The 25,648-nt window shown below is 38.0% G+C and overlaps 2 protein-coding genes across 7 annotated transcripts in view; one reads left to right on the forward strand and one right to left on the reverse strand.

The window, feature by feature from the left end:
• Nucleotides 1-302: 302 nt before the first annotated feature.
• On the reverse strand, nucleotides 303-13,050 carry kmt5aa (lysine methyltransferase 5Aa). 2 transcript variants are annotated; one of them, XM_080874694.1, is made up of 7 exons: nucleotides 12,794-13,050; nucleotides 9,054-9,207; nucleotides 8,580-8,868; nucleotides 7,416-7,503; nucleotides 6,184-6,243; nucleotides 5,712-5,902; nucleotides 303-5,095 (listed from the first exon to the last, which is right to left on the reverse strand). In XM_080874694.1, exons 1-7 carry the CDS (start codon nucleotides 12,800-12,802, stop codon nucleotides 4,885-4,887), a joined length of 1,002 nt encoding a protein of 333 aa, XP_080730820.1. In that variant the 5' UTR covers nucleotides 12,803-13,050; the 3' UTR covers nucleotides 303-4,884. The 2 variants fall into 2 exon arrangements, with proteins under 2 accessions (XP_080730820.1, XP_080730819.1); XM_080874693.1 differs by lacking the exon at nucleotides 12,794-13,050 and adding an exon at nucleotides 11,757-11,910.
• A 4,724-nt stretch (nucleotides 13,051-17,774) lies between these two features.
• The window catches only part of sbno1 (strawberry notch homolog 1), a gene marked incomplete at its 5' end in the record, with an annotated part of 24,209 nt that continues 16,335 nt past the window's right edge, over nucleotides 17,775-25,648 (forward strand). Inside the window, 13 exons of one of the 5 annotated variants that reach the window (XM_080876283.1) lie at nucleotides 17,775-18,100; nucleotides 20,221-20,340; nucleotides 20,430-20,534; nucleotides 20,642-20,869; nucleotides 20,961-21,096; nucleotides 22,695-22,795; nucleotides 22,959-23,055; nucleotides 23,276-23,436; nucleotides 23,713-23,846; nucleotides 23,956-24,046; nucleotides 24,125-24,286; nucleotides 24,450-24,585; nucleotides 24,700-24,805. In XM_080876283.1, coding sequence (XP_080732409.1) covers nucleotides 20,221-20,340; nucleotides 20,430-20,534; nucleotides 20,642-20,869; nucleotides 20,961-21,096; nucleotides 22,695-22,795; nucleotides 22,959-23,055; nucleotides 23,276-23,436; nucleotides 23,713-23,846; nucleotides 23,956-24,046; nucleotides 24,125-24,286; nucleotides 24,450-24,585; nucleotides 24,700-24,805 — 1,577 coding nt within the window. Of the gene's footprint in view, nucleotides 18,101-18,181; nucleotides 18,302-19,122; nucleotides 19,143-20,220; nucleotides 20,341-20,429; nucleotides 20,535-20,641; nucleotides 20,870-20,960; nucleotides 21,097-22,694; nucleotides 22,796-22,958; nucleotides 23,056-23,275; nucleotides 23,437-23,712; nucleotides 23,847-23,955; nucleotides 24,047-24,124; nucleotides 24,287-24,449; nucleotides 24,586-24,699; nucleotides 24,806-25,648 lie in introns of those variants that run through there. The other 4 variants (XM_080876282.1, XM_080876281.1, XM_080876284.1 and 1 more) reach the window with 4 other exon arrangements.

A 25,648-nucleotide genomic window follows, 5' to 3' on the forward strand; every position in this document is an offset into this window, starting at 1 on the left:
CTCGTTTTGATTCCAACCTGGGGTTTTGCTGTGTGGAATTTGTGATTCTAAATTGACCTTGGCAACCTGTCAAGGGTGTACTATAACTCTCGCCCTGTGACACCTGAGATAGGATCCAGCCCCAACCCTAAATGGACAGATGGCGTGGTGCAGAGTGCCCTCTGGTGAACAAACTATACAACAACCCTCATGGTAGAAAAGAGTTCTTCCCATCTTTTTTTTTTGAATTCTCATTTATTCAAAACAGTTTTAAGCATTAACGTACTTCTTTCTTTTAATGGAAGAACAAATCAGATGCCCAAGACGTTTAATTTGCATATTACATCTTTATTAAACAATGCCTAAAACCCCAGCATCAAGATTTAATCAGCGCTACAACAGCAAAGCTCTATCATGCCCTAAAAAACAGCCAACAGGTTTGTTTTGCCCCTCAACTATTATTGCATTAGACACATAGACAAGGGAATAATCCAGAGTGGAATATCTCTGTCAAGAAAGGCTCATATGAAAACATTTCATACACAATGCTACTGGTAGAGGGAGTAGAGGAAGGTGTATCCTTATGTATTAAACACAGTGCATCACTTAAGATGTACTTCGTCGGATACACGTGACTGGGCTATTTATTATTAACACTGGGTTGTTTTTGTTTTTTCCTTTTGCATTTAAATAATATTAACAAGAACAGAAATCCAAACATTAAATATACTGAATATTTTAAGAATAACTTGGAGAGCTGGATTTGTTGTTGTCTTTTGGAAATCTCCATAACCTCGACAGCTGTACAGACAATAAGAACGTAGAGAAATTGGTGCAAAAGGTACAATATACTGTTTAGCTGGGTCATTTTTAAACAAAGCTGCTACAATCAGGTAAGAAATTAAAAAAATAAAATAAAAGGCTTAAAGAAATAGTTCAACATTTTAGGAAATTGTGTTTCATTTGGATTTTTGCTGAGAAAAATCAATACAAGTCATATCTGTACAGTTAACATGAATTTGTCAGGAACTGCTTAGTTTAGCATAGCAGAAAGGCTGGAAACAAGGGAAACAGTAGCCTGGCTATAAAAATAAATTTTAAAAAAATATACCACAAAGATATTTTAGAGTGTAATTTTGGGGAAATGAGCAAACAAAACAAAACAAAAAAATCACAATAACTATGAAACAGAAAAGAAACAACATGTACCTAGTTAGTTAGTTACAGCTAAGTAGAGATTTTATAAGAGAAATATGGCACCATGCCAAACACCCAAAAACAAAACAAGATAGCAGACTTGATTCTAGAAGAACTTTTAGTTTGTTTTGTGCAAGTTTTAAGCTTCAGTAATGTGTACAGGACACAGGACAACTTACAAGGGGAATGAATTCATCCTTCTAAAAGCTAGGAGGCTAAAATTGCTAGTCAAGCTTGGCTGTGGTGCCTGTCTCTATAATGGATTTCATGGTTTCATGAGTACAAGCTACCTCATATATCACACGTTAATGTATTTAAATAGTTTATGAGTTTATTAGGCTTGGTAAAATTGGTGAAGAAAAGTAATGAATAATTTTTTTTTAATGTCTTAAAAAAAAAAAAAAAAGAGCTAGCTAAGCTTAGCCACTCACTGAATTGAATTAAATGAGCTTTAGTCTAAATTAAATGACAGCATTTCAGTTTATTTAATTCATGATTAACTTGTTACGGTTGAAAAAGCTGAATTAGACCACATGTTATTTAGGTACAAATGTTTGCAAGGTTGAGTCAACACAATATATAACATGCCAGTCTGTGGGCTTGACCTTTGGAAGCAGCCACAGGTCATACATGGTTTCTCTCACTTTCAGTCTTTGCATGAAACTAGGCTAGTCTTCTTGAACTCTCAACTAGACAATAAGTAAGAGCTAGGGTGACCAGATGCCCTCTGCATGTGGGACTGCACTGCAATTTCATTCCTTGTCCTCCTGTCCCACATCTTGAGACAATGCCCCACATTTTGACTGGTTCACACTTTTCTAAAGTATGGCTTTGATCAAGCACACGTTTATTATAGTCAACTGAAGCTTAGCCCATCAGTTCAAGTTACCAAAACATAACAAGCTTTGCAGCAGTATATTTTGAGTAATTGACATGTCTTTTTTTAAATTTATTTTTCAGTTTCACACAGGAGAAAATATGGTGTGAGGTGGCACAGTATGCATTTGTGTATCCCAACTGTCTTAAATTTGCGCTAGTAAGAAGGGCAGCTTCCGTTTCCTTTTATTCTTCTTGTATTTACAAGAGAGCAAGAAAGCCAGAAAAGTTGCTTTCAGATATCTTGGACTGCCTCCCTGCATTATCCTGTCCTACTTTGTCCCACATAAACACTGTTTGTCACACTTTTTTTTCTGAGATCTGGTAACACTGTGTCTTTAAACACAGGCCCTGATGGATCCCCCCGACTAAAACCATAATTAAAACTACACAAAATAAAAATAAATGAAAACCAAATAAAGTATAAGTCTGAACTACTACTACAAACGATGGGTAAGCAGATCATGTGTACACCATTTTAAAACCACTGCATCAGTGCGATGAAAAGCATCAGTGGCAGCTTGAGTACGTTTAAACTCATCCAACTGGAACTGAACTCTATCATCATTTTCACACACTTGCAGAATAACCCACAACAAACAACGAACTATGCTGTTAATTAACTACTTGTATTTGTACCACAGAGTTCTGTTGTTACTGATAAACTGCTCAAGAACATAAGTGCGTCAGACTGTGGGACTGGGTGACATGTTTGTTCATTACCATAAACACAAATGCATGATCTAATCCTGTGCTGTCCTCACTAGAACACCAAATGTGGATTAAGCTGCCAATTAACACTGTGTGTAACCAAGCCTGATTGTGTTTCTGTTGTTTAACTTGTTGAGCTTTACCCATTTATAACACACTACACTGTTAGGAAGGGGTCAGCTGTTATCGAGTTGGCTTTTTGTTGTCCACTGATTTGTATAAGCACTGTTCATTATGGATATATATGCAACAACAGCAAATCTGTTGGCAATTGAGCTAATAAATTTGGAACATCTAAGAAGAAAAGCCATGCAGTTGTTGTGAGACTGTTTTATATGTGTATGTAAATAGAAACTAATGGAGTTCACAGTCAAAAACTGCTTGTGTGTATTTTTTAAAATACATTCATTTTCCCATTTTACTGTGGGTTCAATAAGACTATGATGTCTGTATGTTGAAACAGGAATCTACTGATACTGGAACTGAATCACAGTTTATATTTACCAAAAATCTTGAAGATTTGGCACATAAACAAACTCTTTCATTGGTACCTGTACTGCACCTTGTTCATTACAAGAGCACACACCCTTCTGGCTGGTTTTCAACTTTAGTTTCACCAGTAAAGCAAATTTAAACTATTCTCCATCCAGATGTGTGTTTAAGCGATCATTCAGAAGCAAATACTCTAATAATGCTAACAGTGGTGTTATATTACAGTAATAAGCAGATTTGACCTCCCCTGGCCCCTGGGCTCTTCAAACCATGACACAACTTCTCTATAATTGACAGTAATGACAGATTTGATAGTCCAAAAATTCAAAATGATATTTCAGCTAGGAGTTTAATTTTAAGGCAACGGGTGTAATCTGTCTGATAAAACCTTTATGAATAAAACTGAGAATTTGCATTTTAGCCTAACCATCAACATTTTCTCTCCCCTCTTAAATTAATGCAACTGCAAGTATAATGCATTGGATTTAAGCTCAGGTGTCCGCTCTCAAAAAAGGTGATCAGATTGACATTTTGCATAGACAGGAGAGTTTGATCAATCTTCCCATTAAGTCTCAGCAAAAACTGAAAACAAAATACAACATAATTCCCAAAATGTCACAGTATTTCTTTTGAAACAATATTTGGATTTGTAACAGCAAGCAAATAAATATATTTACAAAGTGCAGCACCACAGACAGTGTCGTCATCAGTGGGAGAAGTTATAATTAAGTGAAACTAAACAGATGAGATAATCGTGTGTGCCAATTGAGGTTAGAGAGAGACACCGAAACTATTACTTGCATGAGCGAATCATCTCTTCGAGTCACACAGAATATTCTGTAGGTTTTCCCAGATACTTTTCGTTTTAATTTTTAAAATTTACCACATACTAACTCTTTGTATATGGCATGTTTAATATTATAAAATACAATCTATGCTAAAAAATAAACATTCATAACAGTAATTTCCATATTCTAATGTAATCTTTTCCATGATCAACACAAAGTATTTCATCCAGTGTCAAAACATGTGATCTTTTTTGGTAACCAAAACCCTGAAACGCCAAATAAACCGTGAACGTGATAAACTATTCTACCCCACTGAACAATGAGTGTGAGGTCCGATTGCTGAAAATAGATGCCCCTTGAATAGAATACATATCTAAAAAGAGTTTGTAATTTGCATCTCATAGTTTCTGCTGATTCAAAAAGGGGAGCAAATACAAGTATTGCCAAGTATCTACGCACTAATTAAAAAAGCTGTATAAAAATGCAGAGCATCAACTACTACCTGCATGCTGTAGAAGCACTACTCTATAGGTAATACAAAATGTACAAAACAAATGTGCTGCAAAACAAAAGAATGTTTCTGAAACACGCATAAATAAAAAGTACAGATAACATCTGACAAGGCAGATGGACCTTAGTTGAAATGTGATATGAACCCAATCAGCCCCCATGACCTGGACCCATAAATGTCTACTAAACCCTCACACACCCCAGCTTCCTCATTATTGAAACAAACAAAAAAAATAGTACACATTCTGTTTCTAAGGCCTTTTGTACACTAGCTAATGAAAAAACAAGTCTTACTGTACGTTTCCCTTTACTTTTTCTCTGGACCTCTTAATCAATATTTAAGCCAGGGGTGAGCAGCGATGGAAGCTTTGCTGCGGTCTCCATAGTCATAAAGCAGCTCCTCGCCATCGTCAATATTTCGAGAGGCGATGAGAATGAGGTGAGGGACACCGTTGATGTCGTGGAGTTTGGTTTGGCAGTTCCCATTTTTACTGTGATTTATCAACCTACCCATTCGACCAGTCTCTTTTGTAGCATCCACACTGTTGGCAGAAACACATACATTTACATTGGTGTTCGTATTAGAGGTTGTTTAATATACATGGTAAATGGCCTGTATTTATATAGCGCTTTACTAGTCCCTAAGGACTCCAAAGCGCTTTACATATCCAGTCATCCACCCATTCACACACACATTCACGGCAAGCTACATTGTAGCCACAGCTGCCCTGGGGCGCACTGACAGAGGCGAGGCTGCCGGACACTGGTGCCACCGGGCCCTCTGACCACCACCAGTAGGCAACGGGTGAAGTGTCTTGCCCAAGGACACAACGACCGAGACTGTCCAAGCCGGGGCTCGAACCGGCAACCTTCCGATTACAAGGCGAACTCCCAACTCTTGAGCCACAATCGTCCCACATACACAATATGTTTGCAAGACAGCATTTACATTTTCACATTAAATACTGAATTGTTTTCAGTGACCATATTAGCTGCTATGCTAATGTTTCATTTTCATTAAAAGAATAAAACAAAAAAATTGAAATTAATAATTTGTCCTATCAAACTGGTGGCTTTGGTTTCATAACTTAATATAACACAAATTCCAAAATGTCCAATGAGTGTTCATAGAATCCCAGAGAAGTCTTTTCTTCCTACCAGTATGTTTTGCAGAGGTACTGGAAGTAGTACATGTAGCAGCCGGTTGCTGGATTTTGAGCATATTCGGCTTCTCTCTTTTTAGCATCGGTGATCTGTAGCAGGTCTCCGTGGTATTCCACCACATAATCGCCTTTCTGGAAACACCGAGTGGCAAACACCGCTCTCCCTTTTCCTTCTATGTATTGCACCTACAAAAACAGTACAAGAGGCTTTCTGTGATGACACAGCTTGGCAAAGTAAAGGTTCTTCAGTAAACATATGAACAATGTACAATTTGAATTTGGTCACTCTGAGCCTTTTTGCGGGCTTCATATTCAAATTAATTCTTAAAATAAGACATTTTTGTATGAGAACATGACTGAGTAAAATGTAAGGATTTTTTAAAGGTCTACAGTAAATCCTCATTTACAATGACAATAAGATTTTTCCTTCAGATGAAGAAAGAAGAAACAAAGAAAATTCAACGTACCTCCATTCCTTCCTCTATTCCACTTGTAATGAGATCGTCTATGAGCTTCTTTTCTTCGCACTGGTAACAAAATGGAACATGAAACAGGCCAGACCAGATTTCTCTTCATACACAGAGTCATGCAGCGGGGGTAATAGTTATTTAACCCCAGATCTCTCGCAGTGCTTGCGAACAAGGGTTTCTCTATCAAGTGCCAACTCATCTTTTGCTTGGGGATCAAATACTTTCATTCCATAACAAATCAATGGAAATCAATTTTTTTTTAAATGTTTTTGATAAATATTAAGTCTCTCTCCATTAAAACAAAACCACCATAAAAATTAGAAACTGTTCATTTTGTAGGTGAGCAAACTTATAATTTAAGCAGGGCTCAGATAACTATTACCCCCACGGTACATCCACATTATTAATAAAAAGTATATTTCCCTCAAACACAGTCAGAGCACCACACAAGTGCAAACATAAAGACAATGTTTTTGGCAATACTAAACATGCTATGAGAGTATATGTTAGGACAAAGCTTTTGTCATGAGCATTCTTAAAGATACAGCTAAGGTCAAAACTCCACCTTTGAACTTTATCTACTCTTAGAAAATCTGCACTTGTGGAAACTGTCCACCAGAATTTTCCATTCGAGAAAATTTTTACTTAGCAGTGACACTTTCATCAGTCTGAGAACCAATCAGTTAAGGTCTTCTGACTCCAACTTCCTGTTCTGCTTGACAGTTATTGTTCACAAATTTTGATCAACCGAAAAAACAAGAACTAACAAACACACACAAAAAGGCTATATCATCATAATGTATCCAGCCATAGCCTACAAATACAGGTACACTATAAACTAAAAGCAGATTCTAGTATGTTGCATCTTACCTACAGGTACTAAACACTCATATTCAGATATGCTTTTGTAGAGAATATCTTCTAATGGTGATTTGTATACATTTAAAAACATTTTTATATCAGCTATTTTCAGCCCTTACTCTGATATTCAGTGACACCACAAACAATTCAGACCTGCTCTTGTGTCAAAGTGTGGAGTGGGGGTGGGAGTTGCACATAATTGTCACAAAGACAAAACAGGTTTTGGCTGAGGGCAAACACTTTAATAAGACCCATACTTTTCCCACTTCTCCAAATAAAACCACTTCAATATCGAATAATATGAACACCTATGCCTAACTACCTATAACATATGTTGTAGTACATTATGAAATAGACTTTTTTCTTACCTTGAGCTCCGTTTTACTTTTTCTTGAACTTCGTCTTACTGGATAGAAGTCAGTAACTTTCCGGTTTTGGGAATTTTCCCCTCCTGCCCTATAGTAAATAAACACATTGCAACATCAACAACTATTATACCCATTCAACCTAATGATAGGCTATTACAGCACTGCACCATTTATTACCAAGAGGCATTTGAACTCCTTCATGGATAGGTGCCATATTCATTCAGGCCAAAAAGGGAAAAAAGTTTTCTTTGGATTTAGAGGACCAAGGATCAAACTACTGACCTTCCAACTGAAAAGCCTTCCCCTAACCACATTTAGACACTCGGTGGTGATGGTTTAACTTGTTATTATATAATATAATATTATAGTATAATATTATACTATTAAACACTAGTCTATTAATCAAGATTAGCCAGAAGAAAGTCTGTTTAATCAAATTAAGCCCATCTAGCCAAACAGAAATTTGGCTGTCAGTGAAAAACTACAGTCAACAGACATTCAGTTTATTAATGGATCACTTGGCTTTTGAGATCAAATCTGACCTTGAGCCAACATTCTTCTAACTAAGGTTAGCCAAGTCCTTGTAGGCTCTTCAACTGTAATGTCTAGGATTTTCTGTAGCAAAATTTCCCTTGAGTGGATAAGACTGGCTCGTTCATCCAAGCTACCAGGGCTGATTTAGTAATTTAACTGTCAATTTTTACATTTCTTCATCAACCAACATTACCAGACTAAAACTTACCACATATATTCTAAGTAACTAAGTCACAGCTAGTTGGCTTACCACTAGTCAAGAAAGCACTGGAAGATTTAGACCAAATATTTTAAAAGTCTAACATTATGTCCAAGTTAGTCACCAAAAACACATATAATACATTATGCAAAAGAGTTCAGACTATAACTATATTCCTTATATAGTGTCCATGTGTGTAGCTCTTGTGTGTTAACGTGTTTACAAGAAAATGTAGTAATTAAGATATAAATTCACTTACAAAGGTGCTCCAAAACCTAATCAGACCACCTTATCCATACATGGTATCTGGGGTATGAACATGACATTTATACTATGTATGGTTCCTGTATACAAAAGGCAGCATGAGGGCACACTCTTCTGCATGTACCATGAGGAAAGGTCGTAAAAATGCACCAGTAATCAACACATACATTCTTCGAGTGGATTTCTTTCCTATGACCTTGACCCGGGCTCCCCTCCTCTGGAGGCCATGGAGAGCGCCGCCATTATTGGCATGTAGGGGAGTATGAGTTAAGCCATTGCTGAGGGGAAGGGAGAGTTCAGGATGAGAACAAAGGTAGGCTTCGGTGCAGTGGAGCTGCAGAGGTGATGGCTGTTCATCAGACCAGCAGGGTGAACACTGGCTGTAGCTGTTCTCCATCTCTGTGAAAGCTGCCTTTGGGTCTTTCGTTGGAGTGCTGATGGTATTCATTGTCTTTCCTGAGAGTGAATGGAGAGAAACATCATCCTTAAGATTCAGACAAATCTTGTGCTTCTAGTTTCTCTCACTGGAAATTCTTACATGATATATATATTAACAGGGATTCAGTTACTGTCCCATGGACTGTTCAACCAGCTCTCCTCTGCTAGCGATCAAACTGAAGAACTGGAGTAAACATACTCACCTTCTCCTGGCTTCTGGACATCATTCTGCAAGGACAAAACTGGAGAGCACTTTCCTTCCTGTGTCAACCTGATGGTGGGCTTTTCATCTTGAACTGATGATATGGAGTTGGTGCAGCTTAAGAGGGCGAATGAATGGCTGTTGCATACAGTGTCCTGTGAAAGGAGAGAAAGCTTGATCACTCTCTAGATAATTTGTTGATAAGATGTAGCTTGTTTTCTTCTGTAGGAATGAAGCTGAAATGATGCAATCAACAGGAAGGGATAAGATCAACAGCCACTTTTACTTTGTCACGGTGAAAACAGTCAGATTGGGGTGTGTTTTGTGGTAATTCTATTAAACTACTTCACTTGAAAATCTAGAGCTTGATTTGCATATTAAATGTAAATGAAATGTCTAAACACTAGAATACACACAGGAAAGACAATATTATAATCATTATAATAAAATATCAAGATGGGTGCCAAATGATAGATAGTTTTCTAAAAGAAATGTATTCATTTAATATTTAGAGAGAACTCTCATAGGTCTGACCCAAATCACAAACAGGTATTCGATTAACTTGGGATCTGAAGACTGTGAAACCCAAAAGATATGACCCACATGACTTTCATCCTAAATAAACCCTTCAGTGAACCTTGTACCCTCAGGACAGAAGCATTGTCATCCTGGAAATTAGCATTCTTATCAGCAGGGGCGGAGCGGGGGGGTGGCTTACGGGGCTTAAGCCCGGGTTGTTTTGTCAGAAGCCCGGGGTATTTTGGAGTGTAATTTTTTCATAGTTAGATGCCTGGCTGACAACTGTATAAAACAAAAAGTACACACAATATTCGAAGCACATAGTGCACACTGTGGGAATTTACGACTGTGCGTGAATCCCCCCCTGATATTGGTATGATCCGAGCTCAGGCACTAAGCGACTGAGCGAGGGGGCGGGGCAGCTGCTGCCCGTGAGTGCGCTGTTGGAGAGACGGAGCCAGCCATACTAAGGAGAGCTTAAGTTTGACCAGGTACCAAAGCAAATCATTCGTACCGTATAAATAATGTAAATATGACGGTGCATCACGAAAGATTGATATCAAACTGATCACTTGACCAATATTATTTTACTTGCTCTTCAAGTGAATCAACAAATGGCGAAATGAAAAGCCGAACAAATGCTATTTTTTTTTAGAGTCTTAGCTTACGTGTGTTTATTTCATATTCTCAGTTCTTACCCTCCCGACTAAATCAGTTTCAGTTATGTACTGAAACATAAGAATGGACATTAGAGGGTTCTTTCAAAGAAAAAACTCAGGTAAATGTTATTTTATATATTATGCTTTGTATGTTGTTCAGTATATTTCTATGCAAAACAAGAGGGATTTCAGTACACAGCAGGATATTCACATTTGTAACCAGATATTTACACTTTAGGGAGAAAACATAAAACATTTTTACTGTACAACATCAATTTAGAGTAAACTTTTGTTTTAGATAAATATTGAAATATCTTTTGAATTAGTTAAATTTCAGAATAAAGAGAGACAGAGCTATTTTTATCACTTTCATCAAATTTAGGAGTACATGTACACTAAATTTATTGTTAATTAATAAGAAAACTCCAGACGTTTCTGTTCTGAGCTGAAGAAGCTTCTGATAGGTTAGTAGAGTCCATGTGAGTAAATTGGTGGCACAGCTGTGGATGCATATAAGGCAAAACACAGAGCCTGTTTCTTTGACATGGGAAAATCAAGAGATATCAACCAAAACACCAGGAAAAGAACTGTGGAGCTCCATAAGTGTGGCTCAAGTTTGAATACAATTTGGTGCCATTTGCAATTAAGAAATACAGATAGTTTCTCTCTTTACTCTTAAAGTTAACAAATATGTTTTTATATTTATCAATCTAAAAAAATAAACATTTAGTCTGATTTGATGTTACAATTAAAAAAGTGTTTTTATCTGAAGAGTAAATATCTGGTTTCAACTGTATATTTGATGATTGTCAGCACAAAGAGGGAGAGAGAGGAGAACGAGGACAGAACAGATGAACAAGAGCAGGTGAGACACACATGTTAGTCAAATGGTTGTTTACCAGAAGTATCACCGTATCATAGGTCCTCATGTATCTCGTACCTAGTGTTTCTTTTTAGGTTTGTTATTTTTCAAATTCTGTATTTATTAAGTTCTGCAGGCTTGTTTGCACAACAAGGCTAAATAATTATATAAACTTTTCTCAATCTAAATAGTGGACTTTGGTAGAATTAAAAAATAAGTGTAGTGCAGGTCTATGATGGTTTTTAGTGCTACTATCATCTAGTTCTGATTCTGGTTCTGTCTTGGTTAAGTCCTCAGTAGTCCTGATTTTGAACTGTTGTAGTCCTGTTTTAATTCTGGATCAGTTCTGGGTCTGGTTGAACTGGGGTTTAGTCCTCGTGTCTTGATACAGCCCTGACCTTGTTCTGCTTTGCTGCTTAATTAAAAAACTAGTTTAAGGTGTCCTGCACATGTGATATATATTTTTCCCTATATGAAGTCATTCTTTTTTGAACAGAGCCTATTAATCTTTCAGTCATTTCTACACCCCCCCCCCAAAAAAAAAAAAAAAAAATCCCACATGCATACTACTCTTTGGGCTAAGCCCCGGGTGTTTCAAATGTCTGGCTCCGCCTCTGCTTATCAGGGCAGAATGTTTCAACATAGGACGAAGGTGATCACTCACAGTAACTTTGTGCTCATTTAGAGCAGGGGTCTCAAACTTAAATGAGCTGTGGGTCACTGCTGGTACTGTCATCTCATTCGAGGGCCACATTAGTGTTCAGAGTAGTACAAAAACAAACAAGAAAACACCCACAAATATTTCCGAAAATTTAGTGTTTTGTTAGTTTTTTTAAAAAAAAATTTGCAATATTGTATAACAAGACAAAACTGCAGAAGTCAACGCATTTTTTCATTACTCTTAACTGAAGCCTTTCATTGAACTACCAAATAAACAAATTGGTGCTCTCTTTCTGGTGAGACACTTGAGTGATCTTATCCTCTGTCGAGAAGAAGTGTAGCTAAACAAATCCATCATAAATGGCCCCAAAGCATGACACGCGCAGCGGATCGCCTCGTTGTAGAGGTAGGAGGTTCAGCTTTTCCTTTAATTTGTCACACACATTTATTTACATATGCGTGTAATTATTTTTCTATATTCATTGATTCCTTAATAGCTCTCCTCAATCTTATCATTTCATTCAGTACAAAACAGTCGCTACTTTCCACCAGTGTTGTGGGTGGGGCCTGGAAAAGGGGACCACGCTGGATCCACACCCACCTACACTCCCCAGTCAGCCCCTTTAAATCCAGAGTCAAGGCACAGATAGGCCTCCTGACTCATTATCTCCCGATCACATCCATTCAAACCAAACCACGGAACTGATTTTAATCTATAAACCCCGCTCAAAAATAGAAATACAAATGCACGTATTTCGATCTCTTCTAACATCAGAAAATGCTGCCGTGTCCTCGCCTGCCAGACACATGCATGTAGCTTTCAGTAGCCAAAACAAGCACTCCCCAACAAAACAGCACCTCTGTAGCGAGTCTAACGACACTAACTTACAGAAAAAAATGCTACCCAACTGGGCTACAAGTATTAACTAAACACATTTCCACCGACAAGCACCTTAGTCTCAAGAGTTATCCCACTTTAGCTAGCTCTCCGTATTTAACCACAGTTAGGCTCGACGGCGATGACCAAACAAGCAAACTTACCCCGTTCATGTCCGACTTGTTTTCGTTGCTCCTCGCTCGGCACTCTCCTCTCGATTAGAGAAAAACACGAACAGAAAATCCAGTAAAAGGCTAACCTCGCCCTGCTCCTACAAGGGAAAGATGTCCCTTCACGTCGGCCGCTTCCACGGTGACTGCGTGCCCTTCTGTTGCATTTAAACCTACAGCAGCTCAGCCAATACAGCCTCCACAGCTCCGCTCCGCCATCTTCCTGTCTGCTTGTAAATGAAGGAGAGGTGTGGAGGAGCTCCGGCGCCCCCTGCAGGTCCACAGCGACAGTACAATTATTGTGTGTTTTGTCTTTACGTTTTCTCTGGTTTTATTAGCCAAAATTTCGATACCTTTAGTGTCTGCCGCGCAAAACAAACCAACACTTCCAGGCTTCCATGTTGTCTTATTTTTTAAAATTAACTGGTATTTTAACGCAGTAAGCCTGTGTAGGTACTGTATTATCAACACTCAGAGGGCACCAGTGCAGACTGTAAGTTTGTAAATGGATTTGTGTTTCAATAGTGGCCTTCTACCCAGTTGAACACTCAAAGCACTTTCTACTGTAGGGTAATTTATCTATGCCTAATTGCTTTCTAACATTCACACATACACACACTCTGATGGTTGAGTACCTTGCCCAAGTATGGCTCAGTCTGGGGACTGGAGGCCTCTGCCCTTTTAATTGGTAGACTACCACTCTACCTTTTGAGCAAGTCTTCCATAAACAAAGCTAAAGCTATATTAAAGAGGACCTCTTAGTTAATTAATTAATAAGTTCTTGGTTATAAATTATGTCTGTTATTATTAATCTCTGGTTAACCCCCCCCCCCCCCCCCCCCCCCCTCATCTTTTGTCCCGTTTCCCTCCACTACACAATATAATGAACCTTAAGGCAACTGTTGTTGTGATTTGGTGGTATATAAAACTGAACTGAACTGAATTAGATTCAATATTCATAACACATATCATAACTGTTACAGTAGCAGATGGTCATACTAAACATGGGCAAAGTTTCAGATTCTCAGATCAGTATGTGTACAGCTATTGTAATCCAAAGACAGTTTTTCTTTTCAGATTTATTTTCTGTTCTTTAATTTTTATTATGCCAAATTATGATATCCATAATATGGTGAGTTCACTGTTGAGGCAAAGGAGCCACACCCACTTGCTTTTCAGAGCATCTGTTTGAGAGTGGGAGAAGAAAATTGGCTTAAAATTTAGAAAACTCAAATGTCCCGTTTATACCAGATAATGAACTGAGGTGTATCACAAAGGCCCAGTATAAGAAAAATACAGATTATTTGTAACTGTGAATCAAAGCAACAGTAGAGTCTAAGAGTAAAGCTATAGAGTTAGAAATAGGCAAGATTTAATTTCTGCTTCAAAATCTTTCATGTACAGCTTAGTACAAAGTACCAAAAGTAAATGTCAGTCATCATGTGCGCATATATCAATTAATAAGAAAAATAATAATAATAATAAAATGTACATTCACTGTACATTTTAATATCATTTATTTCTTTATTGAGTATCTGTGTTTACTAAAATCAGTTTAGGTCTACTTGCTAAACATTAAAAAAAATTACAGGACAAGGGGCAAAAGATTGAAATTAAAACTATGTGCTATTTCTTAGCTTAGCGGAAATCTCACTTAACTGTCACATTTTTAAAATACTCACACTTACAATTGCCTCTGTGCAAAGGGTTTTATAATACAATTCAGTACAATACATAAAGCCACTGTTTTTTCATAACTGAATAACACTACATGGCTTCTGTGTTGATATCTGTCATAAGGTATGTGGATACCAGTAGAGTGAAAAATCCCCAAAATATTGCCAAAGCTGTAACATATCATAATGATTGTATAGACACCAAATCTGACTCTTTACACTGATATAATGAAGATAAAAACAGTAGCTTTATAAACAACAGCACTCAGAGAGTGCAGGGCCCCCTGATGGACAAGGGCTATGCTAAAGCTTTGATGTTTTATGCTGTTTGTATTACTGCTGACGCCAGCCTGCTTTTGCTACAATATGATTACATCAGACTGTTATGGCGTCATTGTGATGTTGTAAGCTGTCACAGTGAAAAAAATAAAAACTGTGTTGTACAGCTCTCTCCATGACCATTCATAAAATATATTACTCAAAATTGTTTCTTCAGACAAACAGACAGCCGTACAGTACTCTCTCCCAGAACCATCTTGCTTTGAGGTTACAGTATCAACCATTGCAGCACCATGCTGTAATGACTCAAAGAGTTGAATCTGGTTCATAATTTATGATAGGAAAGGGAATCTGTTGTTTACTCACTCTATATGTTTACATTAACTAAAGAAACCAGAAAATTTAGTTGTTTATAGAGAAAACATGACTGCATTGCATGCTTCCTCAAGCTCGGGTCCTCTGCCAGAGGCCTGGGAGTTTGAAGGTATTGCACAGCATCTTAGGTGTTCCTAGGACTTCACTCTTCTGAGCAGAGGCCTCTGATGTTGTGCCTGGAATCTACTGGAGCCACTCTTGAAGATTTGGGTTTATATTGTTTCCTCTGTATCAGTGTAGGGTCTTTACCTTACAATAAAAAGCGCCTTGAGGTAACTGTTTTTGTGATTTGGCGCTTTTCATGCTCCTGTTACCACTGGGGAGACTTTGGACTTAATCTTTCACATCTGCTCCACTTGTTTCTTCAGGCCTCGGTTCCTCTTTTGTTCTATTTTCTTGTGCTCCTACATTTTATGTTGATGTCCACTGAGATTGCCACTCTATCACAACAGTCTTCTGCTCTGTACAGTTCTCAAAAACCCTTAGCTGTGTGTTCCCACTTGTGTCTAGTGTATGTTGTCCAAGCTTGCATCTTACATCCTGGTACTATGTGCTGGACTGTTTCTTGGGGACCTTTGATTATAGTCTGCAACTTGGGTCCTGTTGGCTGTGATAGACTCCTGCCTCTGTGGATCTGGTGCTTAAGGCCTGTTCTGGTGCTGCTATTATCAGAGCCTCTGTGTTGCTCTTTAGGCCACAGCCTTTTTTGTATTTTCTTCCACTGGTAATATTTCCTAATGTCAGCCACTTCCTCTGTTTGTGAATGGTACAATGATATGTCTTCCATGATAGTTCCTCCATCTCATCCAGCTACCTAAGACATTTTCGTAATAGCTCATCTCTGGGTCCATATTCCTGATGTATTTGTGGATGCTCCATAATTCTCAAGGCAGTTGGCTGTAGCTGACCTTTAATTTTCATCATGATTCCCAATTGCCTGTAGGATACCCTGGTATTTGTAGCTGGTACCATTAGTGTGTATTCTGGCAATTCTTATCTAGTCCAAGTGACATCCTGATGTCCACAATAGAGATCCTGGTGAAGTGGATCAGTGAGTCGATGTCTTGCTTGCTTCTTGTGTACATCTTCAAATCATCCATGTACAGGAGGTAACTAGTAGTCACTCCACTCTTAAATCTATCAAATCCACACTTACTAAAGAGCTGGCTTCGGGGGTTGAAGCGTATTCAGAACAATGGCAGGGACAGGGCATCACCTTGTTATATTCTGCACTTGATGACAACTTGTGCAACTGCCCTGGAGTTGCCCTTAACCCTTTCATGCATGAAGTATGACAACCTCAATCAGGATTTTTTTCTTAAGAATTTGTATTCATCTTTAGGGATGTAAAGATGAATAAAATACTTTAAAAACAAAATCCTGATTGATTGTCATAATTCATGCATGACAGGGTTAAATAACAATAATTACAATGAAACACGTCATACATCTATAGTAACATTAAACGACCAGTGGGTGGCAGGGTATGGAGTGAGACATCAGTGTCCAATATAGTGGTTTATGTGCAAGTATACCATCAACACTGACGGAAATACAAGAAAACAGCCTTTGAATAGCTGTCCATTTGTTTGAATAGCTGTCCATTTGTTTGAATAACTGTCCATTTGTTGAACAACATAATTATATCCACTGTTGCCCAAATTTTTAAAGCTGCTTTGTTCCACTATAAGGTGTAATACCACCTGCTATGTCTACTTTGCTAATTCTGTTTATTCCAGCTTCTTTTATACTCAAAGTACTGAACTATAGAACATTTTCTTTCATGGTGCTCATGAAACATATGGCTGTTCATCTGTTCCAGTTAGTATTTCATTTAGTCCTAAATCCATATTTCCTGTTTTATGTTTCGGCCTGTAATATGTACTCTCGCTGATTTTGGATTGATGTCTTTTTCTTTTTTTTAATGGCACATTCATCATATTCTAGCTTTGTTACTAAATGAAAACCTTGTGGTTACTAAGATTATTAGAGCCTCTAGAAATGACTATTTGATTTTGGATTATGAAATGACTGTGGACTGCTGATTTTTATAGGTGAAAGAATGACGAATAACCATAAATTCATTATATCACTATTCTGTGTTTATGTGTTCAACTTTCATAAATCAACTTTGCCAACAAAAAACACTTCTTTAGTGTTTTGGACAGCTAATGTGAGCATTATTTCTTCTTACTTGAACAAGAAGTCTGTAAAAACCTCGTGTCCCAAAAATTCATTTACCTTTATTTAATTTTGTATTTGTATTTGTTTATTACTTATATTGATTAACTTCATGCAGTTGTAAAGTATACACCCCTCTGTTTCCATCTATTCACTCCCACTTATACGATTCAGGGTCGAGGGGTGCTGGAAGATATTCATAACAGTCATATCCTTTTGAAATATCCCGTCGTTCCAAATTTTACCCACTGGGTTCACATCTTATTTCATAGTAAAATAAAAAAATAGAACAATGAAAAAACGATGAAAATATTTTTTTTAAAAACGAACGATATCGATACTTTGCCTCTATATTTGAGGCATGCGCATATTTCTGTTTAATAAAAGAGAACCAAGAAGAGGTGTGAAAGGAACAAGAAGACGAAGAAGAAACAATTTTCATCGTCACTTCCTATCCAGACCTGGTCGGGTCACGTGATGTGGTATTAGCTCGATGACTCTGCTATGTTTATCGTTTGCGGAAACGTTGAAGAAATGTTGATTTTCACGCTTTTATCAGTTTACTGTCATCGGGGGATGCCGCGCGGCTGCTCAGAGACTCGTTTTTGTCGGCGCTGCCCGAAGAGTTTGACTTCGAAAACGGACGCTGTAGGCCTACACGTCACGTGACCAGCATGCGGCGGAGCGTTTGATAAAAAGATGGCGTGAGCGCGACGGAGCGGATAGGACAACAAGCCCCGAACTGCTGAGCGCTGCCGATCGCGAGCCGCAGCGGCCGTTCAACCACCAGGTGAGCATATCGGCGTGGGAACGCTTCGTTTTAACGCTAGCTCAACTTCTTCGCGAAGAAAATGTAAAAATTACGGTGTTGCGCTGATTGTTGAAGAATAAATTCCAAGTTCTCGATTTGAAGATAGCGGGTAGCTGGTCTGAACGCTCCTTGTTGCTAATGTTAGCTAGCAAAAGCCGCGACACAGTGGGGGAGAGTACAGTGAGTATCAAAACAATGTGAGGGGTCGATAGCATGTTTCTTTTTTTTCGTTAGCTGTGGTGCAGGAGAGTAGGATGGGGTAGCCTGCTGGAAATAGTCGAAGTTGGTATTTTTTAAAACTCACTTAGTGCTGAAAAAACTTGCTAACGTCATTTATCAGCAACTCGTTATCAACTTCAAGGAGCGCCGACGTAACAAGCTAGCTAGAGGTCTCTAATACGGTGTAGTGGAATCAAAGTATCCGTGATAGTTAGACCAGTGAGAGATAAAGTAAACCTGGAGAAAACAAACATTTCCAGGAGCGAGAATCTACAGTAGGATAAATGGACTGACATATGGACGTAAGCAAGTATCCGTGGTTACCATTAATAACATTGAGCCATAACGGCTGTAAGCTTTCTTTCTGAATTTTGTACGTGGTTGAACTTGGCATTAGGTTAGCCTCTGTCAGTTTGAGAGTATTTCACCTTTCTGACTTGTCACTGAAATACTGAATATGAAACTGGTTTTCAGTTTCAGCAGCTTAGCTTTCGGTTAGTGAGCAAGCTAGCGTAGCTTAGCTGTGTCACCCTGATCTAAGCAGGCCAGTTTAGCTTGTACAACATTCTGAAAAACCACGCAGTGGCTGTTGCAGACTGGTGTTTAACTTATATATGTATTCTTTGAGCTTATATAATATTTTAGCATATACGATATTATTGTCTGCATAAATAATAAGGCTATGAACCACCCGAGCTAACGAGGAAGGAGAACCTCTGATGAGAGCAGGAAGTTATAAGAGGGCATTGCAAACACGTGTCTTGTTTTGGGTCACTTTGGAACAAGTCTTTGTATCACACGGGTGTGTAGAAGTTGCTATAGTACTCGACTAGCTTTAATTCTCGTGTTGTTAATCCTACCAACGACTGAATTAAAGTATATCGAGTCAGAGTTTACAAGAATTGTTCATCATTAATTTGCTTGTTTCGATCCTGCAAGAGTTGAGGAGAGTTTAAACATCCAAACAGCTTATATTTGATTGAAACAGTATTTGCGGATTTAAGTTTAGCATCAAAAGTTTGTTGTTTCATGCTGAGTGTGAAATATTTATTTTTCATTGGAAAGCGTAGCTTTGAATTTTGTTTTACACTGATTGTTTTGTACCCCACGTGTGCTTTACATGTGGGTCTTGATATTTGTGGTTTACATTACTCTTTTGGGTTTCCTTTGTAAGCTGTCCCCATTGTATGTCTATGTCTGGTTACTGTAAATGACATGTAAGAATGAGGATTGATTATTACTGGTCTGCTTTTGATGGCAACGTTTGATTGTATTTGTTTAAGCAGAGCTCAGTTTTTCTAATTCATCTGAATCTGAACTAGAGACTAAAATGAGCTTTAAATGGGTAAAAGATGTAACCTTATGAGGCTACACATGTTGCTTGACGTGGAAAGTTTTCATTTGGCTGAAAATAGCATTCACTTTTAAATTCACAGTTGAGTTTCATGGTTGCACAGAGTGAATAGTTTCTTTTGCATCCCAGGGAAGGGTGTCTCTCTGTGTTGGAGAATTTTTAGGGCTGCGGATGAAGACAAGTTATACTAACAATTAGTCTTTGTTTGTATTGGCTGATTACACACTGTAAAAAATGCAGATGACACGTACCTAACACATGACAAAAAGGTCTTCGGATTACTTGTTTTTAGAGGGATTCGTATTAGGCTGGGAATGTTCGCACTTGAGAGGCTGGAAACATTTTTTTGTTGATTTCCCCTTTGGTTCATTATAACACAATTAACAAAATGGCTGCTGATGTTCTATCCACTCCGTGTTAACTTCTGAGTGTGATTTCCATCATACCATCATTATTGGACCTGTAGATAATCAACACTCTAAATGGAAGATGTTTCCATAAGGTTATATTAACGTTTGTCTTGCAGATGGATCCCGGACAGGATTTACTTCTCGCCGCTCTCAGTGAGAGTGGAATTTGCCCAAATGATATTGGCTTATTTGATGTTGATTCTCAGGATGTTGCACAGCCCTCTACAACCCAGCAAGTAAGATGATCCTTAGTTTTTGTTCTTATGGAGAAATTACTGTTTATACATCTGTATATATGTTAATGTTATCATTTGCTTTCCTACAGTCTATCTCCATCAGTGCCCTGGATGTTGGTGTTGGTGTGGGGACAGAGTCAGTAGAAGTTGTTCGACCTGAACATCCTGCTGCAGTCCCCATTGTTACCATCAGGGTGAGATTACAGAACAATATGTTCCTCTTGTTTTAGTTAACTCTGGTATTTTGCAGTTTATGTTTTGCGGTGTGAATTCAAATGTACTATCTTTATTTTTTTACCAGCACAAACCTCAGCCATCAACCACCACGTTTGTCTTAAATCAGCTGAATCAGTTGCCTCCACTGGGAGCTGTTGTGACCAAACAGCCTGCTATTAACCCTGTCAAGCATACCATAACTGTCACCAAGGTGGTTCATGTGGCGAATTCAACCCTGCGAAGTTCACTAGCCCCCTCTTCCACAAGTATTCCCCCTTCAGCATCCACAGTAGTGCCTTCTAACAGAGATCAGGTGAGTTTATGCAGCTCATATTTTCAGTGGGTAAATAGTTTAGTCAGTGGAAAAGCATTTTACTTGGTTATGGTAATCATTCTAATCTCAGCAGATTCAGTTGAAAGACCTCCTTCGGCCCAACAGTGTGAAGAGCACTGGTCTAAAGGGCAACAGTCTGATAGAGCTCATGAAGCTCAAGCCTCCACCTGATATTGCTCCACCAGTAGCAACGGCCACAGGCCCAGGTGAGTTATCATGTGTTCTTGTAAATATGTATTGTAAACATTTCGACTAATACTTAACACAGCAGGCCACATAAATAAATCATTTCAGGTTCTTCAAATCATGTCATAGATGGTAATGGTCTATTTCTTACAGTGTTACTGAATGTGGTTGTAGCAAAAACTTATTAAGCACTTGTTCATAAGTAACTTATATCAAAGGCATTATCAGAGAAAGACATGGTACCCAAATGGTCCTGAATAGAAATAGAATCGTCCCATTCCTGTTTCCATGCGAACAGCCAAAAAGACTAACACATTAGACAGTCATGTTGTTCTGCTGACGTGTGCGTACATTAGAGGATTATGACAGTTAAAAGTGTGTGGTGGCAAGCATGTCTTTTCATTGTCATTATTAATGCAATGGGGAAAAAGTCAATTTTATGGTTGGCCTAATTTATCAATAACACGAATTAGCATGGCTTTTTTTCAGTGCTCTGGTGGGAGGAACCAGAGATGCTCGTTGTGTTGCCAGTCTGGAGTTTCTTAGTTGAGTTAAAGCTGTTGTGTTGTAGAAATGCTGCTTTAAAAAAAAAAAAAAGAAGTGTAAAAAACAAATAATTTTTTTTTTTTTTTTTTTAAACTTAGTTTGACTAGGAAATCTATGCATGCATTTTGATGTCCCCTGACCACTGAAATTGAATATATGTTTCTCTTCCAGTATATTTAGATAGGGATTTCCAACAGTAAGCATGTCTTTGGACTGTGGGAGGAAGCGGATTTACCTACCTAATGACTTTTTTTATATTATCCTAAATGACTCCTAGTAGGGCTGCTGTTAACATTATTTACCAGCATTGTCATCACTTTATTGGTAGGTTAATAAAACATAGGAAAGGGGGAGGGGCAAATAATAACTTTAGAGCCTGAGTTTACGTCATAGTTAAAAGTTTTAGTCTATGAATTGAAATGACTAAAATATGAGAAAAACACATTCTGCATTTAAGAAGTTGAAAACTGATATTTTATTTGAATACATGTGTTCATATAAATATAAGAACTTTATATTTGAAGTTTTTGCTGATTAACATTCAGTCTGCCGGTAGTTTTCTGACCTATTATTTTTGCTATTGTTATACTATTGAAAAGTATTAATAAACATAGGTAAGTGGTGATGGGGTTTTGATCTAGTTTTCATTCATCATTCATATTTCGGATGGGTTTATCATGAGTCTGTATTAAGTCTTAAGTTTAATTTTCCAACTCCATGCCACAGCTGTGACGTTTTAATTATTCTGTTGATAAGAATCATTAAGCTCACCTCAATCCCAGAGAGCTAAAATGATCTTTAAAGTTGTAGTTGGTTGAAGCGGTTGTAACTGGTTTAAATCCTGGCTGAGCTCATCCAGAGCTGAACATTTTCTTTTTGCATCTCATGAGACAGAGATGTTTACCTGGAAAATAAAACAATATGCTAACAATATGCTGTTTATTTGTTGTGCTAACTATTATAGTTTAGCAGAGACATCTTTCTGATTCTTAAGCATTGCCTCAAAAATGACAAGTCATCCATGGGGCATTGACCATATCAGTAACAGTTTAATGGCGTGTTGGTGTTTTAGGTGACTTGAACAATGGAATCAAGAGAGAAGTTTTGGGTAAAGATGCTGCCAGGATCTGGATTCATGATGACATTAAACTACAAACTTTTCCACATTCTCTGGTAAGTGTTATAATATTAAAGGTGGACAGTTATGGTTTTTTCATGTTTTTAATTTTTCTTTATAGAGTAGATATAAGTGATTCTAAATAGTTCTTTTTGGTCTTGCTTGGCCTTGGTGTACAATTTTAAAAGCAGAATATTGCTTACACATGACTCTATACAGAAACCTCCAGTGGTGAAGGAAGAGGATGAGCCTGAGGAGGAAGAGGAGGATGAGCTGGGTCATGCTGAGACTTATGCAGAGTACATGCCACAGAAATGTAAGTACTACTGTTTTAAATCAAAGAATCAGAGTTTCATCAATAATGAGGCATTTTGTCACAAAGCAAGGAGCTCAAGGCCAATGAACTAGACTGTGGAGTAACAGCAGTGTCAGCATCACCCTTAATCAATACTGCTCCATCAAATCAAACAAGAAGCAGCCGCCTGCTGCTGCTGCTGCTTCCTTCTTCCTCTGACCACTTGGTTTTGTCACTGCAGTAAAGGTTGGCCTGAGGCACCCAGATCCTGTTGTAGAGACCAGTTCTCTGTCCAGTGTGAGCCCTCCTGATGTGTGGTACAGACTGACCATCCCAGAGGAAGTCATTGATAGGGGCTGCCTCTCTGCGTTGCAGCTGGAAGCTATTACATATGCAGCTCAGGTAATCACTGGAAACTGACTGACTATACAGTAACTTTCTTTCTTTTATTCATAATAAAAAAAAATAAGACTTAAAAAATGCATCTGTGGTTGGTTGTTCCACTTTAACTCTTCTGTTGTTGTTTCACCAAAACTTGCTATTTGAAAACGGCGTATAATATTTAATGTGATGATCTTCTGTTCTTCTGCGATTGTTGTTTAGGTATTTTTGTTTTTGCGGAGTTCTTTGCTATTCCCTATCTTGAAAAATAAAATTTCTTATCTCACTGTACCACAGCAACATGAGACATTCCTCCCAAATGGTGATCGAGCGGCTTATTTGATTGGCGATGGAGCTGGTGTGGGGAAAGGCAGGACGATTGCAGGGATCATCTATGAGAATTACCTCCTGGGCAGGAAGAGGTCACTATGGTAAGTTCTAATATTCGCCACAGTCGTTGACAGATGATTGACTGACCGTAAAATAAAACCTAAACATGTCCTCTGTATAATATTTTGTGTTTTATTGTCTTCTCTTAAGGTTTAGTGTCTCAAATGATTTGAAGTATGACGCTGAAAGGGATTTAAGAGACATTGGAGCCAAGAACATCCAGGTTCATTCCCTCAACAAGGTAAAACACTTTTATGATGTACACAATAATGTCAAGTGTTTACTCACTCGTATGACATTACACTTTTCTGTTTTTCAGTTCAAATATGGCAAAATCTCTTCAAAGCACAATGGAAGTGTGAAGAAAGGTGTCATCTTTGCCACCTACTCCTCTTTGATAGGAGAGAGTCAGTCAGGAGGGAAATATAAGACCAGATTTGAGCAGCTTCTCCACTGGTGTGGCGAAGACTTTGATGGAGTCGTATCCTTTCAGAAGTGTTTCTTTTTTTCTTTTTTTTTTAAATGCATACAAAAGGTTGATTAGACCATTTTTGTTTTCATGTAACCACGAGTATGATTAGTTATATGTAAAATGATATAAATAAGATAAATATAAGGGGTTTCCTTAACAAAGTGTCCTTTAGATCGTCTATGATGAGTGTCATAAAGCCAAAAACGTTTGTCCAATTGGCTCCTCCAAGCCTACAAAAACTGGGCTTGCAGTGTTGGAGCTGCAGAACAAGCTCCCAAAGGCTCGGGTTGTGTATGCAAGTGCTACAGGTTTGTTAACAACACAAACATAATTTGATCCATGAATAAATTGGCAGTCTTAAATCCTACTATTATGCATCTTTGTAAACATTAAATATTGTAACAAAAAAAATTCCTATGTAGGTGCCTCTGAACCACGAAACATGGCCTACATGAACCGGTTGGGCATATGGGGACACAAAACACCCTTCAGAGAATTTGGGGACTTTATCCAAGCTGTTGAGCGCAGGTAAGCCTTTCAAGTTGCAGAAGAAGCCATAGACTTGAAAGACAAAGTTCCCAAAAGTCATTAAGAAGTCTGATATTGGAATCAAGGTCATGAGGGGTCTCTCTGAAAAATTTGCTAAATGATTAATGAGGGCTGTGCGGTATGATGAAATATATCGGATGGCGAAAGTATCTATTGTTTCATATTAGACGCTATCGTTTGTTTCGTGGTGTCGCAAAATACATTGTTTACTGCAGTATTTTTTTTATTTTTTTATTTTTTTCTTCATCGTTTGGATGGTCACCACGTGGATGCAGACACAAAGAATACCAACATGGCGAGTGAAGTTGAGGCAGAACCAGGTTGCTCCAAACAGAAGGACCTGTCAAAGCAAATCAAGGGCCATATTCCTAAATGAGGGGCTTATGAAAAGTCTGACACGGACCAGAAAACTGTACTATGCAAATTATGCTGCAAACTGGTCCCCACCACAGACAAAATGCACTCATTTGCAAAGCATGTGTTAAAGCTATTGCTGGAAAAAGGTAGCAGCACCACGAATTTATTTCACCAGCTGAAAAGTCATTCACTGGGAAACGAAGACTGTTTTCAACTTGGCATGTCATTGTCTCCCTGCACACCAAAGAAAACGTTAAATAAATCGGTTGTGATACCTGTGACTGTTCTTGGTCAGTTTTTATAGTCACTGTCTACACTGTTATTTCTGTAATTTGAGGTTGTCACATTATTTTTTTTTTTAATATATACGTTATAAGCACAAAGGAGGACATTTTTAATTTCCGCTGTTTTATTTTGTGTCCTGAATTCTATGGCACTATATGGTTGAAAATAACATTTGTATAT

The sequence above is a fragment of the Rhamphochromis sp. 'chilingali' genome (assembly GCF_963969265.1).
Source record: "Rhamphochromis sp. 'chilingali' genome assembly, chromosome: 2".
NCBI classification, from domain to species: domain Eukaryota; kingdom Metazoa; phylum Chordata; class Actinopteri; order Cichliformes; family Cichlidae; genus Rhamphochromis; species Rhamphochromis sp. 'chilingali'.

Excerpts from the sequence above, each read along its gene's own strand:
- kmt5aa (XM_080874693.1), bottom strand. The coding sequence starts at position 11,846 with ATGTGGCCCTCGAATGAGATGACAGTACCAGCAGTGACCCACAGCTCA. Across the intron at positions 9,208-11,756 it reads TAAATGAGCACAAAGTTACT|GACACTGTATGCAACAGCCA; the intron begins GTGAGTGATCAC and ends CTCCTTTCACAG. Across the intron at positions 7,504-8,579 it reads AAGAAATCCACTCGAAGAAT|GGCAGGAGGGGAAAATTCCC; the intron begins GTATGTGTTGAT and ends TATTTACTATAG.